At 39.3% G+C, this 18,039-nt stretch overlaps 1 protein-coding gene across 4 annotated transcripts in view; it reads right to left on the bottom strand.

Annotated features, from left to right (window-relative positions):
* Positions 1 to 2,238: 2,238 nt before the first annotated feature.
* Positions 2,239 to 18,039, bottom strand: part of LOC126181765 (poly(U)-binding-splicing factor half pint) — a 119,059-nt gene continuing 103,258 nt past the window's right edge. For all 4 annotated transcript variants that reach the window (XM_049924797.1, XM_049924799.1, XM_049924798.1 and 1 more), the window contains 2 exons: positions 2,829 to 2,938; positions 2,239 to 2,719 (listed from right to left, as the gene is read on the bottom strand). In XM_049924797.1, the coding sequence (XP_049780754.1) occupies positions 2,610 to 2,719; positions 2,829 to 2,938 (220 nt within the window). In that variant the 3' untranslated portion in view covers positions 2,239 to 2,609. The remainder of the gene's footprint in view (positions 2,720 to 2,828; positions 2,939 to 18,039) is intronic.

Genomic DNA, 18,039 nt, shown 5'->3' with positions numbered 1-18,039 from the left:
TCACTTTAACAAGATTCGAAGCAGAAAAATAATGATAGGAAGAAAAAAAGAGCAAATTAATGAGCTAACAATGATTAAAATGACATGCAAACAGAACAAATTTAATTTAAAAAAATTCAAACCCATTAACTGGATAAAAATAGTAATCAAAGTAATTTCGATGAAGATTTAAAACTGAAAAATTTTAAAGCATATGATGAGATACAAACCTATAACCTTTTGCAAGTGAGCTGTACCTTAACCATTACACTACACAGCCAATCAGTATAACGTATTTTAAAGCTACAGAGCACTATGCAAAATTCCAATTTTTTTCCTTTTATTACTAGCAAATGAGGACCAACCAGGAGGAATGGGTGTAGGGTGTGATACCTGGGCCCTCAACCTACATCACAGATAAATGGTTTCAAAAAGTCAACTCGCCCACTTAGGACATCTCCTTATACACCCAGAAATTTTTCAGTGCGCCAGAATGAGGAATAAAAAATACTTGCTGTGTTGTTATCCTCCTCAGAAGTTTCAGACGCTGATGAGATAATAGGAATTAAAGGAAGGGTCAACTAATGTTGGTCAGCTCCTTGCAGTTCCTCTGCAAAATATGAAATTCTTACCATGGGAAACAAATGCAAACGTTGTGTGTGAAAATAAAACATTTTGTGTGTGTGTGTGTGTGTGTGTGTGTGTGTGTGTGAGTGAGAGAGAGAGAGAGAGAGAGAGAGAGAGAGAGAGAGAGAGAGAGAGAAATGCGCGTAAATACTACAAGACAACCAACGGTTGCTTCGTCAGGAAAGAGGGAAGGAGAGGGAAAGACGAAAGGATTTGGGTTTTAAGGGAGAGGGTAAGGAGTCATTCCAATCCCGGGAGCGGAAAGACTTACCTTAGGGGGAAAAAAGGATGGGTACACACACACACACACACACACACACATCTCCATCCACACATATACAGACACAAGCAGACATATACAGAGGAATATGTTTGCTTGTGTCTGTATATGTGTGTGTGTGCGCGCGCGAGTGTATACCCGTTCTCCCCTCCCCCCCCCTCCCGCCAAGGTAAGTCTTTCTCCGCTCCCGGGATTGGAATCACTCCTTACCCTCTCCCTTAAAACCCAAATCCTTCGTCTTTCCCTCTCCTTCCCTCTTTCCTGACAAAGCACCCGTTGGTTGCGAAAGCTAGAATTTTGTGTGTATGTTTGTGTGTCTATCGACGTGCCAGCACTTTCGTTTGGTAAGTCACATCATCTTTGTTTTTAGACATATTTTTCCCACGTGGAATGTTTCCATCTATTATATAAATACTACAAGAATTATAAATGTATTTTGTTTTTGTATATACAATGCTCTGGTTGAATGTTTGACAATGTTTCTTTTTTTAAAAATATTTTTTAAAATCTTACCTTCAGTCTCCAAAACAAAAACTCTTTCCCAGAGAAATTTTTTGTTGTTACTTGAAACAAAAGCTAAGAAAACTAGAGCTAATAATTATTAGCAATACAGTATCAATATATGCACAAGTTTGTTATGAACAATTTTGACAGCTTGTTTACATATTACTATCTTTTAGAAGACTCTTATATCACTGCTGCAGCTTGGTAAAACTGAACACACGTAAATTTGCTGCAGGTCAAACATCCAATATTACAAAATGTTATTAAACAGTGTTTAATGCCAAAATTGCGAACATAACCCAACAATCCTTAGACATCATTAATAGTTATAGTTTTAAGCTGTCTTAAATTTGGCCTGAGCTCTGCAGCTCCCCACTGGATCCCTCCTAAAAGCTTGAATTTTTGGTATATTAAGTTCAGATTTTCCAAAGCTTAGTTTTATTCAACAGGGAACATCAGTGCAGAACTTAATTCAAATTGGAGACGCTCAGTTCGTCACATTATGAATATACAATACAATGAATATTCCAGTCTACTAGAGAATCTTCACTTATGCCATTAGCATCTTCAAAGATTGAAATCACTAAGCAGTGAAACAAAAACCAGTGAGTAATTAAACCTGTGTCGTGACAGAAATTCATTATCAGTGGTTCTACTTTGGCCACTATAAACTATTTTCTTTGTCAGCTCACAAAGTCTCTGTTATCTTCTACGGAGCAACACACTTCAAGTCTGTGATGAACTATATTTTGTATGATAGATTTCAAGTGAGTGCATTCATTAACAAATTGTATTTTTGGGATGGAAGGATAAAATATTTAAGCTTCTTTGAACAAAGGAGATAAATATAAAGTTTTACTATATACATATATTTTTTAAAAGTCTCCATGTACAGCTACAGAACTTGCTTGTAGCCGAATGGTAAATTTTACATTTACCTTCCAACTGTGTGTCAAATGCAGAAAAATATTCTGCCTAAAATATGTTTAATTATATTATTTACATGAATTTGTAATACAATATTTACTCCATGCTTAACAAATATACTCTGCACTGAAATGCAATTTTTGACAAAACCTGTTAAAACACGACACGTATTTCATCAGTTCTTTTGACACAACACACATGCAATGTACCGCTCACTTCTCTGATGTTGAGAGAAAGTCCTCATAAAGTTTCTTCCATAGGAGAAACTATGACACTAGACACTAGCACCTAATTAACCCGAGAAATCATTGTGGTCAAACAATGTCTGGTCATATAACTCACTTTTCACTAATCTTCCACCAAAATACCTTCCATTCAAAGCGTCTCTCGCACTCTCAGCCTCTGTAAAAAAGCAAGGGGAAAATAAACACATAGTACAAAAGTAAAGTGCTAATATTAAATTCAGCACACTAGACAGAACTCTCGAGGTCATAAGCTATTCACAACTTACCACTCATTTGAGAAAATTCTACAAATATCTTGACAATAACTTCCGCATCATCATCTTCTTCTTCAGACTGTTTCTCATTATAAATTATTACTCTTTCAACAGTTCCGTACCTAAAAAAAAGAAGAAGTCTTCTGTAAACAAAACTCCACTTCCTGCCAAATGCTACACATCACTCTACATACAAAAGTAGTTAGGTACACAAAATGATAAATGTAGACTATTATCTGCCATTGTGTGTAACAATCCTTTGTTTGCCTGACTACATGTAACAACAACATCCATTTCATCTGTATTAATAATCATAGTTAAATCTTCCCTCCAGTACATTCTCTGGTCCTTTTGTTTGCTTTCCTGTCGCTTCTGATAATTCTGAACATTACTTGCTGAGCAGCAATGTTTTTGAAAGCTTTTCATATTGAATCTTCATGTGTCTCAGCCACGAATAAACACTGATAAAGTTTTGCAGTATCACACTACAAACTACAATAAATAGCATCAAATTAGTTTTTCTTACAATTATGACCAGATGAACTCTTGCATTCAACAGCTCATCTTACACCATTGTTGCAAAATGTACTACTTTACATTTATCTACATTTACGAGCCAGCAGTGGGTAAAAATGATACGATTGAAAGACCTAGCAAATATTAACACAATTTTTACACACACTCATACATAATCACATCCTTGCTACCAATGCTACCTGTTCAGTTGTGTGTTAATAACTTCTAACTGAAGTGATCCTACTGTATTTCCTTTCTACTCACCAAAGGATATACTACTTCAGGAATACTTTCTTGAGATGACAATATAGTACTAAAGTCAAAGGTGTAAAAACAATACATCCATGTACAGTTTGCTTAAAATCACTTGTTGGTTGATGCTGGAGCTAGTTTCCACTGATCAGAGTGCTCAATGTCATGTCCGAATTATTCGCCATTGCCAAAGTGCCACAACAATTGGTGAAGTCACTTCCAATTCCTGATCCACCACCCTTTCTTGATGTATTTGGATCTTGACTCATGGATCTGGCACGTTTATTTTGAATTTCATTATAACCGCAGCACATCGCAAACAAAATACACTTAATGATGCTAAAGAAACACACGTTTCATTCAAGGCACTAACTAAACACCACTGAGTACTTCCACATAAGATACAATTCAGCATCAAACAATGGAAAATCCAGGATGGAATGTAACAATACCAGAGAAGGAAAGTTGCCACTCACCATATAGTGGAGATGCTGAGTCGCGATAGGCACAACAAAAAGATTCACACAATTCTAGCTTTCGGCCATTAAGGCCTTTGTCAGCAGTACACACACACACACACACACACACACACACACACACACACACACACACACAAAACCCCAACTAGCACACACATCTGCAGTCTCAGAGAGCTGAAACCACAGTGCAAGCAGCAGCATCAGTGCATGATGGGAGTGGTGGCTGGGTGGGGGTAAGGAGGAGGCTGGGGTGGGGAGGGATAGTATGGTGGGGGTGGCGGAAAGTGAAGTGTTGCAGTTTAGACAGAGAGGAGAGAAGGTGAGGAGGGGGGAGGGGGTAAGTAGCGGAAAGGGGAGAAATAAAAAGAATAAGGCCGTGCCTTATCTTTTCAGTCTCCCACCACCTCCCCAAGTCCCACAGTCTGGCCAAGAGGAGCAGTCACCTCGCAACTCAGTACCATCCGGGACTGGAGCAACTGAATTACATTCTCCGCCAGGGTTTCGATTACCTCTCATCGTGCCCCGAAATGAGAAAGGTCTTGCCCACTATCCTTCCCACCCCTCCTACCATGGTATTCCGCTTTCCACCGAACCTACACAATATACTCATCCATCCTTACACAACCCCTGCTCCCAATTTCTTATCTCATTGCTCATACCCCGTAAAATGACCTACATGCAAGACCTGTCCCATACATCCTCCTACCACCACCTACTCCAGTCCGGTCACTAACATCACCTATCCCACCTGTGAAACCAGTCATGTGATTGACAAGCTAAGCTGCAGCCACTGTGCTGCATTCTATGTAGGCATGACAACCAACAAGCTGTCTGTCTGCATGAATGGTCACCGACAAACTGTGGCCAAAAAACAAGTGGACCACCCTGTTGCTGAACACACTGCCAAATATGATATCCCTCATCTCAATGACTGCTTCACAACCTGTGCCATATGGATCCTTCCCACCAACACCAGCTTTTCTGAACTGCACAGGTGGGAACTTTCCCTGCAATACATCCTACGTTCCCGTAACCCTCCTGGCCTCAACCTTCGTTAGTCACTGTCCTCACTCATCCAGCCCCCTCCCTGTTCCCATTCCAGCACTACACAGCCGCCATTTCACTGCCACACCCTGTCTTTTAATTTCTCTCCTTTTCGCTACTTACCCACTGCCCCTCTGCATCTTCTCTCCTGCCCTCCGTCTAAACTGCAACACTTTGCCGTCCGTCACTCCCACCATACTATCCTTCCCCCTCCCCCGCCCAACCTCCTCATTACCACCACCCAGCCGCCACTCCCATCATGCACTAGTGCTGCTGCTCGCAGTGTTGTTTCAGCTCTCTGAGACTGCAGACGTGTGTGTGTGTGTGTGTGTTGGGGGGGGGGGGCTGTGCATGTGTGTATGTATGTATGTATGTATGTGTGTGTGTCTACTGCTGACAAAGGCCTTAATGGCCAAAAGCTATAATTGTGTGAACCTTTTTGTTGTGCCTATTGTGACTCAGTATCTCTGCTATATTGTGAGTGGCAACTTTCCTTCTATGGTATTGTTACAATTCAGCATCACATATGCAACCATCATGATCAGAGAGATCGGCTTACATTAAATAAGCTTCGCATGACATGGCGTGAAACCAAGTTTTTGAAGGCTACAATTCATCAGTGGGATTGGGTCAGAGTGTCGAACGTATAACCAAATCAGTCAGTGCCATACTTTGATGCAATGGTTACCGTAATAGCCTGCCATTCTGAAGGTCGTATATTTAAGTCTTGACAACTGTCCCGAAATTTTTTTTATATTTCTAAATCTAATCATAAGAGTTTGATTATCATTTTTGTTGAAGTAATTGGTTTAAATGTAATATATTTATTCCCGATTTTTTTTGCCATGTCACTTTCATCATTGTATTGACTTTTTTATTTGCTCTTATTTTCCTATCTATCATGCTGTTTTTGCCTGGAATCTGCCTCGGTTGTCTATAATCTGGAACCAAGTGCCAATGAGGACTGATAATCATTTGGTAACGTGGCAGCTGATGTAGCCAGTGAGATGACAGTTTCAGGTACCCAATGACAGCAAGAAATTAGTTCAATTTTAGCTCTGAAACTGACATTTTTCTGTCTTGAGTTTGCTCGTAGGGGTTAAGATTTAATAGCTGTGAACAAAGCAATTGTGATTTTAGTTCTGCTGCGGATTGTTGATAACCCTTTTCTTGGACACATTACGCGTCACCTCTGTGTTACACCTTAGTACACCACATGTAAAGAGATAAAGATTTCAATGATCGGTGTTACCAGAATTTATTTTCACTGCCACTGGCATGGGGCCTGTTTCTGAAAAAGGTAAGGTTCAGCTTGGAATACATTCTAAAACTCTGCTACGGCGTTAATGTGGGCAAGCAGTTCTGTCACCTTTTTAACAAGGGGGTGTGACTTGATTCTTCTTGCTGGAGACAGTTTTCTGCACAAACAAGCATGCACTAAATAATGGTTTCCAACAGCAGCAATCTCCAGTACGTTTACCGTAAAACTTTGCAGATATTCTGTCAAGTCCTAGAGTCCTATTAAGTTTTATTGGCTTCAGGGGCAACACCTACCCTTCCTTCCAACACTAGTACCTGTAATGATATTATTTATCTCTGCACTGACACAGAAATTAAATGGTGGCATTATTTCTAAATTATGTTATGTTAAACAAAATGAGGAATTTTGACAACATACATACCCAAAGTAATTTTGACAACCTTAATACACGCCCCAAAATTCTGATAACTTCTGTAGAGATCAAAGAATAAATTTTGATTTAATAGCAGTTGAGAGCTCTTTCAGTCACCATTTCAGTAGCCATTATTTTTCACACTTTTGTCTGCCACAATGAATGACAGAGATGGTATACAACAGGACACCTGTTACAGCAACCACAGTTAAAGATAATAGATGCTTTAAAAAATGTGAATTTTAGCTTTTTATATATCTGACAATAACTGTGGGATAAACATGGAACTTCGCATGTAATAACTTACCAATACATCATCTTCCCCCCCTGAACCATGGACCTTGCCGTTGGTGGGGAGGCTTGCATGCCTCAGCGAAACAGATAGCCGTACCGTAGGTGCAACCACAACGGAGGGGTATCTGTTGAGAGGCCAGACAAACGCGTGGTTCCTGAAGAGGGGCAGCAGCCTTTTCAGTAGTTGCAGGGGCAACAGTCTGGATGATTGACTGATCTGGCCTTGTAACACTAACCAAAATGGCCTTGCTGTGCTGGTACTGCGAACGGTTGAAAGCAAGGGGGAAACTACAGCCGTTATTTTTCCCAAGGGCATGCAGATTTACTGCATGGTTAATGATGATGGCATCCTCTTGGGAAAAATATTCTGGAGGTAAAATAGTCCCCCATTCGGATCTCAGGGGGGGGACTACTCAAGAGGACGTCGTCATCAGGAGAAAGAAAACTGGCGTTCTACGGATCGGAGCGTGGAATCTTAGATCCCTTAATCGGGCAGGTACGTTAGAAAATTTAAAAAGGGAAATGGATAGGCTGAAGTTACATATAGTGGGAATTAGTGAAGTTTGGTGGCAGGAGGAACAAGACTTTTGGTCAAGCGAATACAGGGTTATAAATACAAAGTCACATAGGGGTAATGCAGGAGTAGGTTAAAGAATGAATAAAAAAAAATAGGAATGCGGGTAAGCTACTACAAACAGCATAGTGAACGCATTATTGTGGACAAGATAGACACAAAGCCCATGCCTACTACAGTAGTACAAGTTCATATGCCAACTAGCTCTGCAGATGACGAAGAAATTGAAGAAATGTATGATGAAATAAAAGAAATTATTCAGATAGTGAAGGGAGACGAAAATTTAATAGTCATGGGTGACTGGAATTCGAGAGTAGGAAAAGGGAGAGAAGGAAACGTAGTAGGTGAATATGGATTGGGGCTAAGAAATGAAAGAGGAAGCCGCCTGGTAGAATTTTGCACAGAGCACAACCTAATCATAGCTAACACTTGGTTCAAGAATCATAAAAGAAGATTGTATACATGGAAGAAGCCTGGAGATACTGGCAGATTTCAGATAGATTATATAATGGAAAGACAGAGATTTAGGAACCAGGTTTTAAATTGTAAGACATTTCCAGGGGCAGATGTGGACTCTTGACCACAATCTATTGGTTATGGACTGTAGATTAAAACTGAAGAAACTGCAAAAACGTGGGAATTTAAGGAGATGGGACCTGGATAAACTGACTAAACCAGAGGTCGTACAGAGTTTCAGGGAGAGAGTAAGGGAACAAATGGCAGGAATGGGGGAAAGAAATACAGTAGAAGAAGAATGGGTAGCTTTGAGGGATGAAGTAGTGAAGGCAGCAGAGGATCAAGTAGGTAAAAAGACGAGGGCTAGTAGAAATCCTTGAGTACAGAAGAAATATTGAATTTAATTGATGAAAGGAGAAAATATAAAAATGCAGTAAATGAAGCAGGCAAAAAAGGAATACAAACGTCTCAAAAATGAGATCGACAGGAAGTGCAAAATGGCTAAGCAGGGATGGCTAGAGGATAAATGTAAGGATGCAGAGGCTTATCGCTTGAGGGGTAAGATAGATACTGCTTACAGGAAAATTAAAAGAGACCTTTGGAGAAAAGAGAACCACTTATATGAATATCAAGAGCTCAGATGGAAACCCAGTTCTAAGCAAAGAAGGGAAAGCAGAAAGGTGGAAGGAGTATACAGAGGGTCTATACAAGGGCAGTGTACTTGAGGACAATATTATGGAAATGGAAGAGGATGTAGATGAAGATGAAATGGGAGATATGATACTGCGTGAAGAGTTTGACAGAGCACTGAAAGACCTGAGTCGAAAGAAGGCCCTGGGAGTAGACAACATTCCATTAGAACTACTGACGGCCTTGGGAGAGCCAGTCCTGACAGAACTCTACCATCTGGTGAGCACGATGTATGAGACAGGCGAAATACCCTCAGACTTCAAGAAGAATATAATAATTCCAATCCCAAAGAAAGCAGGTGTTGACAGATGTGAAAATTACCGAACTATCAGTTTAATAAGTCGCGGCTGCAAAATACTAATGCGAATTCTTTACAGACGAATGGAAAAACTAGTAGAAGCCGACCTTGGGGAAGATCAGTTTGGATTCCATAGAAATATCGGAACATGTGAGACAATACTGACCCTACGGCTTATCTTAGAAGCTAGATTAAGGAAAGGCAAACCAACGTTCCTAGCATTTGTAGACTTGGAGAAACCTTTTGACAATGTTGATTGGAATACTCTCTTTCAAATTCTGAAGGTGGCAGGGGTAAAATACAGGGAGCGAAAGGCTATTTACAATTTGTACAGAAAGCAGATGGCAGTTATAAGAATCGAGGGGCATGAAAGGGAAGCAGTGGTTGGGAAGGGAGTGAGACATGGTTGTAGCCTGTCCCCGATGTTATTCAATCTTTATATTGAGCGAGCAGTGAAGGAAACAAAAGAAAAATTCAAAATAGGTATTAAAATCCACGGAGAAGAAATAAAAACTTTGAGGTTCGTCGATGACATTGTAATTCTGTCAGAAGCAGCAAAGGACTTGGAAGAGCAGCTGAACGGAATGGACAGTGTCTTGAAAGGAGGATATAAGATGAACATCAACAAAAGCAAAACGAGCATAATGGAGTGTAGTCAAATTAAATTGGGTGATGCTGAGGGTATTACATTAGGAAATGAGACGCTTAAAGTAGTAAATGAGTTTTGCTATCTGGGGAGCAAAATAACTGAAGATGGTCGAAGTAGAGAGAATATCAAATGTAGACTGGCAATGGGAAGGAAAGCGTTTCTGAAGAAGAGAAATTTGTTAGCACTGAGTATAGATTTAAGTGTCAGGAAGTCGTTTCTGAAAGTATTTGAATGGAGTGTAGCCATGTATGGAAGTGAAACATGGACGATAAATAGTTTGGACAAGAAGAGAATAGAAGCTTTCGAAATGTGGTGCTACAGAAGAATGTTGAAGATTAGGTGGATAAATCACGTAACTAATGAGGAGGTATTGAATAGGATTGGGTAGAAGAGAAGTTTGTGGCACAACTTGACTAGAAGAAGGGATCGGTTGGTAGGACATGTTCTGAGGCATCAAGGGATCACCAATTTAGTATTGGAGGGCAGCGTGGAGGGTAAAAATCATAGAGGGAGACCAAGAGATGAATACACTAAGCAAATTCAGAAGGATGTAGGTTGCAGTAGGTACTGGGAGATGAAGAAGCTTGCGCAGGATAGAGTAGCATGGAGAGCTGCATCAAACCAGTCTCATGACTGAAGACCACAACAACAACAACATCTTAGAATACAAAATTTTATTCTCTTATTGCTTCTCTACAGTTTACAAACTGAAGGCAAAAATGACAATTTTTCTAAAAATAACACAAAAAAATTATTTTTGACCCATTTTTACAAAAAAAGTCTTCTGAAAACACTTTTAAATTGTTTTCATTAATAAGATTGTGTTCTAAACTACCTAAAAAGCTATATTTGGTTTCTCCAATCCCAGAATATAAGGCACTAAAAACTATGACAATCTGTCATCTTTTATTACTTTCTACAATTGTTTAGTATTCTTTATTGAGAACAATATCTGAGATCCCGATGATTTGGAAATGACCTTGAGTCAGAAAAACTGCACTTAAGTAGCCTTTTCCCCCTTACATTTATTTTTCTTTTAAAAGACGTCTCTACAGCATTCAGCTACATAAATTACCTTTTATAAAAAATGAAATGGAACAAGGGATCCAATACAAAGAATAATTTTCTCTCTCTTGTGGTTCTAATAATTTCAGGTAATCACATTTGAAAAGCGTAATTTTTTGGGTTCTGTCTATCAAAATTTCTTCCCAAGCAATCCCGTGACTGACATCATCTGGCCCGCAGTATGTTTTCCTCATGGCTTTCTACTGCAAATTAATGAATCCTGCAAGAACTTCAAATAGCTTGAAGGCAACGTAAGCTTAGGATCCTAAAACTGACCACTAAGTCTTTGGCCTCTGACACTTACAGAAATGTATCATCAGCTTGGGATCCTGCATAAAGAAACCTGTATCAGGTTTGTGAAACTGTGGTAAAGAATCTCACTCATGGCTGCTGTTCACAGCTAGGAATGCTGGTTTTCTCACTAAAACAAACCAGCAGTGGTAAGCCACCATGGACCACACCAACACATTAACACATTTTTTCACGAGTACACTACTGTTCCACATTAACAGCAAACTATGATAACACACAGGACACTACACGTTATACCAGAATTACACAAACATATCAATAGCATTATATAATAAAAGACATACTAACCATTCCCCCACATGAATACATTCCAAAAATTGTCACAAACACTGCCATTAACATCAAAATTTACACAGCGTGACAACACTGGTGTAAAACATGCAACCTGTTTATATGATGTGTGCTGCAGGTATTTTACAAAATTTCGCAACCATTATCTCCACTGCCTTGGTAATGCACAGTTAAGACCGATGTTTACAACCAGTTCCATCCTGTAGTCGCAACATGAGTTGCGACCAAAGGCACCACTTTTCTGAAGTTTTTAATATTATTCACACTTTATCTCACTTCCTAGTCATCAAGACTTTTGATACTGCCTACCTCAGAGAGTATTAAATAACTGAACATAAAAGATGTCAGATTGGGTGCCATCAGAAAACAGGCAAATTTTCCAAGTGCCTCCATCTTGAAGTCATTCTTTAGGACCTTATATGCTTGCATTTCAAAACCAAATACAGTTTTTAGGTAACATGGTCTTTCTAATGAAAAGGGGTTAAAAGAGTTTGCATAAGACACTTTCTTTGTTAAAGTATTTTTATAAAAACCGTCAACTTTGGCCTCAATTTGTAAACTACTGTACAATATTCTGAAAATAAAATTTTATATTCAAAGGCTTTGTACTGGTAAGTTATTCTGTGCAAAGTTTAAGATTTAGCCTGCAGTTACATCTGGAGATATAAAAAGCTAAGTATCACATTTTTCGAAACGTCAATTTTTTCGGCCATCTTTTCTTCACCTTCTTGTCATTTTTTAGCACCTTATACGCTCATAGTTGAATTTTTATTTTTTTTGAAAAATTGGCAAATTTGCTCTCAATTTGTAAACTCTTGGAAAGTAGCAGGAGAATTAAATTTTATATTCTTAGACATTGCATTGGTAAGTTAAAATTGCAAAGTATCATGTTTTTGAATTAATGATTGTGAAACTTTATAAACGTTCACTGGGAATATGTGCAATTGCTCATACAAAATCTCATTAAAATCCGTGATGGTCATGCAAGAACCTCTAGACCACTTGGCATGGAATGACCCAAATAATTCTAAGAAATAAAAGAATTTTCAGCACAACAGCAACAAATACTTAGCCGAAGAAGTGTATTATGGCTTGCATTGATTTTGGGTAAGTATGAACTTCTACACAAATTCATGCTGCAATCCCTTTGGTCTAGATATAGAATTGTTCTGTGAAACATGGGTTGTTACTTTGGAGACAGCTGATTAGTTGAAAGTAATGACAAAGAGTAATCATAGGCCTGATCAGAAAATGTAAAAAAAAAAATTTGCAGGAGGAAAAATAAATAAATAAATAAAATTACAACAGGAGTCAGCTGCATCACAGACAGAAGACGAAGCAGAAGTACATCCATCAAAATTACTAAACACAAGCCCAAATGCTATTGAGAAATCTCCTCTGGAGTCTCAATGGGTGCAAATGAGCAATGCCAGAGTTTATGCGAAAAGAAAAATTAATGAAACTCATGAAACAACCACGCATAACATTGCTGCTGCTGCTGCTGTTGGATTTTATCCGAAAGATTTTCAAACACCTAGTAAAAGCAAGGCATGTCCTGAATGCTCAGATAACTTGACTGCTGTTTACTGAACTGAAAGAAAAGTGGCAATTGCCAAAGCAGTCAGAAAAATTGCTCATTTTTGATGTAATCTCAAGAGTTGGACTAGAAAAGAAGTGCTGCTACAAGTGTAGAATCCAAAAGAATGAAATCTTAGTAGTTAACTGGAAAAGTATTCGCAACAAAGTGCCAGAGTTTGAAGTGCACCTGAAAACAGTGTAGCTCACATAATATTAGGCAAAGAAATCTGTCTGAAATCCAAAATTCACAGCAGTGATATTTTTGGGGAAGTTGTAAGTGTATATCAAAAGAATAGGCTAGGCTAATGGAAAATGGAGTGGTGTTGCAATAGACAAAAAACTCACGTTCACTGAGATAGAAATTGAAGAAGCATGCGAGATTATCTGGGGAAGATTCAATATCAGGGGTGAGCATAAAATGGTAGCTGGTTCTTCTATTATCCACCAGACTTATCTCCAGATGCAACTGAAAACTTGAGAAAACCTCAGTTCACTTGTACATAAATTCCTCAGTTATACTGTAATCATTTGGGGAGAATTTAATTATCCAATAATCATTTGGGAAAATTAGAGTTTCCCTTTCTTACAAGGGAAACTCACCAATCACATCCCCCTCAGAGTTAGTGCTCAGCTGCCCCAGTGGATAGCCCATCAAAAACTGAACACAGATCATGCATGAAACAGGAAGGAGGTGTACAGAACTTTAAAAAATGGGGTTGGACTGCGAAGGGGTGCATCCGTATCCAAATCTCCCTCGTGCCCCATATTTTCTTCTTGTTTTTTTTTTTCCCTTCAAGAACATTATGAACTGTCCTCCTGAGTCGTATCTCAGTGAGGAACTTTAAACTCTCAACATTAAAGACAGGAGCATGTAGAGGAACTATCTGTCAAGTTTGAAAGAGTAGCTGACCATGCATTCGATAGATATGTATGCAATAGACCAGTTCATAATGGGAGGGGCCTCTGTGGCATACGGTCACTGTAAGGAAACTTCTACATAAAAAAGAGACTACAGCAAAAGCATAGTGGTATGGACAGAGAGATGCTTAATAAAACAAGGTTAGCCATCATGAGAGCAATGCATGAAGCCTTCAATGACTACCATAGCTGAATACTGTCAAACGATCTTCCACAAAACCCAGAGAAATTCTGGTCGTATGTAAAGGCTGTTAATGTCACCAAAGTTAGAAGTAACTGCAAGTGTCCCCACTAGGGAAGCGTGTTGGAACTATCGCTGTTCATGTTGTAGATAAATGACCTGGTGGACAATATTAATAGTAACCTAGAATTTTTGCTGATGATTGAGCTATCTATAGTGAAGTACTGTCTGAAAGAAGCTGCATAAATACCCCGTCAGTTTTTCATAAGATTTCAGCGGTACAAAGATTGGCAACTTGCTTTAAAGATTCAGAGAAGAAAAACTTTGCACTTCAGAAAATTAAGATGATGTAGTATCCTATAGCTATAATATCAATGAGTAAAATTTGATATTGGCGAATTCATACAAGCACTCTGTAAAGATATGAAATGGGATGATCATTCTATCATTCATAGGTAAAGCAGGTGTCAAGACTTCAGTTTACTGGTAGAATCTCATTTGTACATCCATCATTACCACGTTTTCCTGCAAAGTATGTCCAGTTTTGGAAGTCCCAGTCCCAACTGAATTGAACGCATATTAAATAGACTTGTTTGTGCATTCTCCCATCCTGCTTAGTGCATTCAAATTTGGCGCTATCAGTACTGTTTGACCCCGGCAACTTTTGCCGCCTACAATTGTGAGAGCGGAGGGAATAGGATATTCATTGTGGCATGATGCAGAAATATGCAGGGAGACAGCGTTCTTCAGTGCCAGCAACTTTTTAAGTAACACAGATCATTTTCTATGGTAGAAATGATGCACGAAAGTTGTTTGTATAGGTTGGTAGTAGCTCTGATGACTTCCGGCTTCGCCAGCAGCCAACTGGATAGTGTGGATTTTCAGCCTCTGGTCTTGTTTGTTCACGTTTAGTGATTGGCTAACTCTCCGACTGTTGTATACAGAGAAGGGCAGCACAAATGGTCACTGGTTTGTCTGACCCAAAGGAGAGTGCCACAGACATGGTGAAGAAACTGAACTAGCAGCCTCTAAGATTTACATAAACTACATAGAAAACTTAAAAAGTTTCAAGAACCAATGTAAATGATGACTAACTACAGCAAGCACAGAGTAATTTAAATAATCATTCTTTTCACAGTAAATAGGTGAACGAAATGGGAAGAAACTAATAACTGGTACAATGGGATGTACCCTCTGTCAAGCAATTCACAGTAGTTTGTGGAATATACTAGTATATGTAGGAGTCCGATGTATCAGAAATAAGGGTAAAATGTTGTAAGGTGACATGCAGAATCATCTGCAAAACCAACTCACTGCATTAAAGTACTGTCTGTAACATTCATCAACCTGGAGTCCGATTCTAACTTCCATTTGACTGAAACTTCCTGGCAGATTAAAACTGTGTGCCCGACCGAGACTCGAACTCGGGACCTTTGCCTTTCGCGGGCAAGTCCTCTACCATCTGAGCTACCGAAGCACGACTCACGCCCGGTCCCACAGCTTCACTTCTGCCAGCTGTGGGACCGGGCGTGAGTCGTGCTTCGGTAGCTCAGATGGTAGAGCACTTGCCCGCGAAAGGCAAAGGTCCCGAGCTGCAAGTCTCGGTCGGGCACACAGTTTTAATCAGCCAGGAAGTTTCATATCAGCGCACACTCCGCTGCAGAGTCAGGGTGTCTACGTGGACAAGAAAAAAAAATTCCCGGATTTTTCCCGGATTTCCCGGTTAAAAACACAATTTCTCCCGGATGAAATTGCGTATAAAGCGGGTGAAAATACATCCGGGTTAAGTAACAGTATACTTTCCCTCGGAGCTGTAAAACGTATCAGTCCTTTGAATCGTAAAGGTCTTATACCGGCGGAGGACGTCCCACCACTTTAGGAAACGAAATCCTGGAAAAACAATGCGTTTGGAAAGTTGTTTGATGCGAGACAATTATTTTCGTATTGCGAAAGTATTTACACAAATTCCACAAATTACAGCACGGTAGCTTCCGAAACTCTAAAATAGAGATTGCGTTGAGCGATGCACTTTTGTTAGCCAGTCATAGCTCATGTCACGTGACCTCGCTAGCGAATGACGGCAGTTATTCAGAGCACGAGGCCTACGAGAAAGACAGGCCGCGGCGCGTACGTTACGAAGTTACGCCGAGCTCGCTCAACTCAGCTAAGTGCGTTTCTACACTGGTTAACTCGTAAGCAGATGTGTATGTACGAACGAGAATTGCATCGTCTATTGGCATCCACTGTTATTAGTCCTACAATGATAGGAAGTCCGTAGGCCTACTAACAGGCTCTAATTTGGCAATTAAAATCGTGCCAAACTGATTATCAGTTGCGTAGAAAAGTCGAAGTGTTCTGGCATGAAGAGACTTGTGACATTGCTCAGTAACACATTATGCACATTTTTTTGAAGGTCAATTACACTTTTTGGCATCGATTGCATAATTTTTTATGCTATGAAAGAACAACATTAAATATGAAAACTAACCTGAAGCTCGGTCTTTTTTTAGCGTGTGTTACATGTTAAGTCATATCAAATACAAATGTGCCGGTAAAATTTTAAATAGTGGCATAAATGACTTATCTTCTGGGCCCGACATTTTTCAAATAGCTGATCCTCAAAGTGTTACGTTTTGAATGAGAGTTATAAAGCCCTGTGATTTAAGAAATTCACTGCATATTCTCACACGTATCATAAATCATCTTGCATGGAAATTTACTTTGAAAGTAACGCATCTCAAGCCACTATTCGTAATATTTTCTGGTGATCTGTTAGAAATTTAAACAGTTGTGACGTCACGCACATCGAATGCACGTTAGTTGTTACGGACGTACTGCATAATCTTCGACCTAAAGCCTTTGACACTTTTCGGTGTCGGCAAACTGGTCTGTGCATTGTGTAAATTACCCATTTTCTATCCAACTAAACTTTTATTTTGGTGTTATTCTCTGATTTATGTTTCATTGCTGCAGTATTATTCAGCAGTAGTGGACTAAAGTTCTTTGTCAGCGTATCTGATCTTACACGTCAAACCTACAAAACGAACTGAAATCTAAAACAATGAAAAATCCCGGAATTCCAAAAAAATTCCCGGGTTTTTCCCGGATGAAAAAATTCCCGGGTTTTTCCCGGATCTCCCGGATGTCCCGGGCCGTATACACCCTGAGAGTGAAAATCTCATTCTAGTTCCATTTGACTGTTTTCAATTCTTAAGTGCAAAAATTCTACATGTTCAACAACTACACTGTTGTACCTAAAAAGTTGAGCAAAACCACATACCCGCATGCCAGCCCCTTAGATCATGAGCAACAGTAAAGCAAACTTGGTAATTTATTCATACCTGTCACAATAAGGAAAATCTGCACTTTACGTAAGGATGGCTAGTGGCCATAATTTGCAATTTATCAAACAGTAATTTGGTATGATAAAAAAATGGAAAAATTCAGGTACGTAAGACCTATATGTACATCCCACAAAAATTTCATAAAAATTAAAAAGGGTTGAGTGTTGACTTTGTTTAAATTTAGGCCACTTGGCACGGAATGACACAGGAGTGTTTCTTCATCGAGAAATTAAATATATTTCACTCTGTAGTAGATATCTGAACTACCTGCTGCATGAACTTTTCTGATAATCAAGAACAATTTAACAGGAAGTTTTGTTCTGGATAACAAGTTAACATACGATGGTGTGCTGAAACACAATGTCTCCAAATTTTATGTGAAGACTCTCTTAAAGCTTTTTAAACAAAACTAATGTTATGACAACTGTGCACCTTTAATCTTTCGTGTCTACATATTTGCAACCCTCTGCCACTAGATGGCTCTGAATTTCAGCATGCAACGTAACTATGTCAGTGTATAAGACACTGCATGCCGTTAATCCGAGTTCAAATTCGAAGAGTTCATCCACACATGGAGCACCCTCTGTTTCATCATGGCAATACCACACC

The sequence above is a fragment of the Schistocerca cancellata genome, chromosome 1 (assembly GCF_023864275.1).
Source record: "Schistocerca cancellata isolate TAMUIC-IGC-003103 chromosome 1, iqSchCanc2.1, whole genome shotgun sequence".
NCBI lineage: Eukaryota > Metazoa > Arthropoda > Insecta > Orthoptera > Acrididae > Schistocerca > Schistocerca cancellata.
The sequence above is the reverse complement of the archived record's forward strand: the minus strand, read 5'-3'. Positions and strand labels throughout refer to the sequence as shown.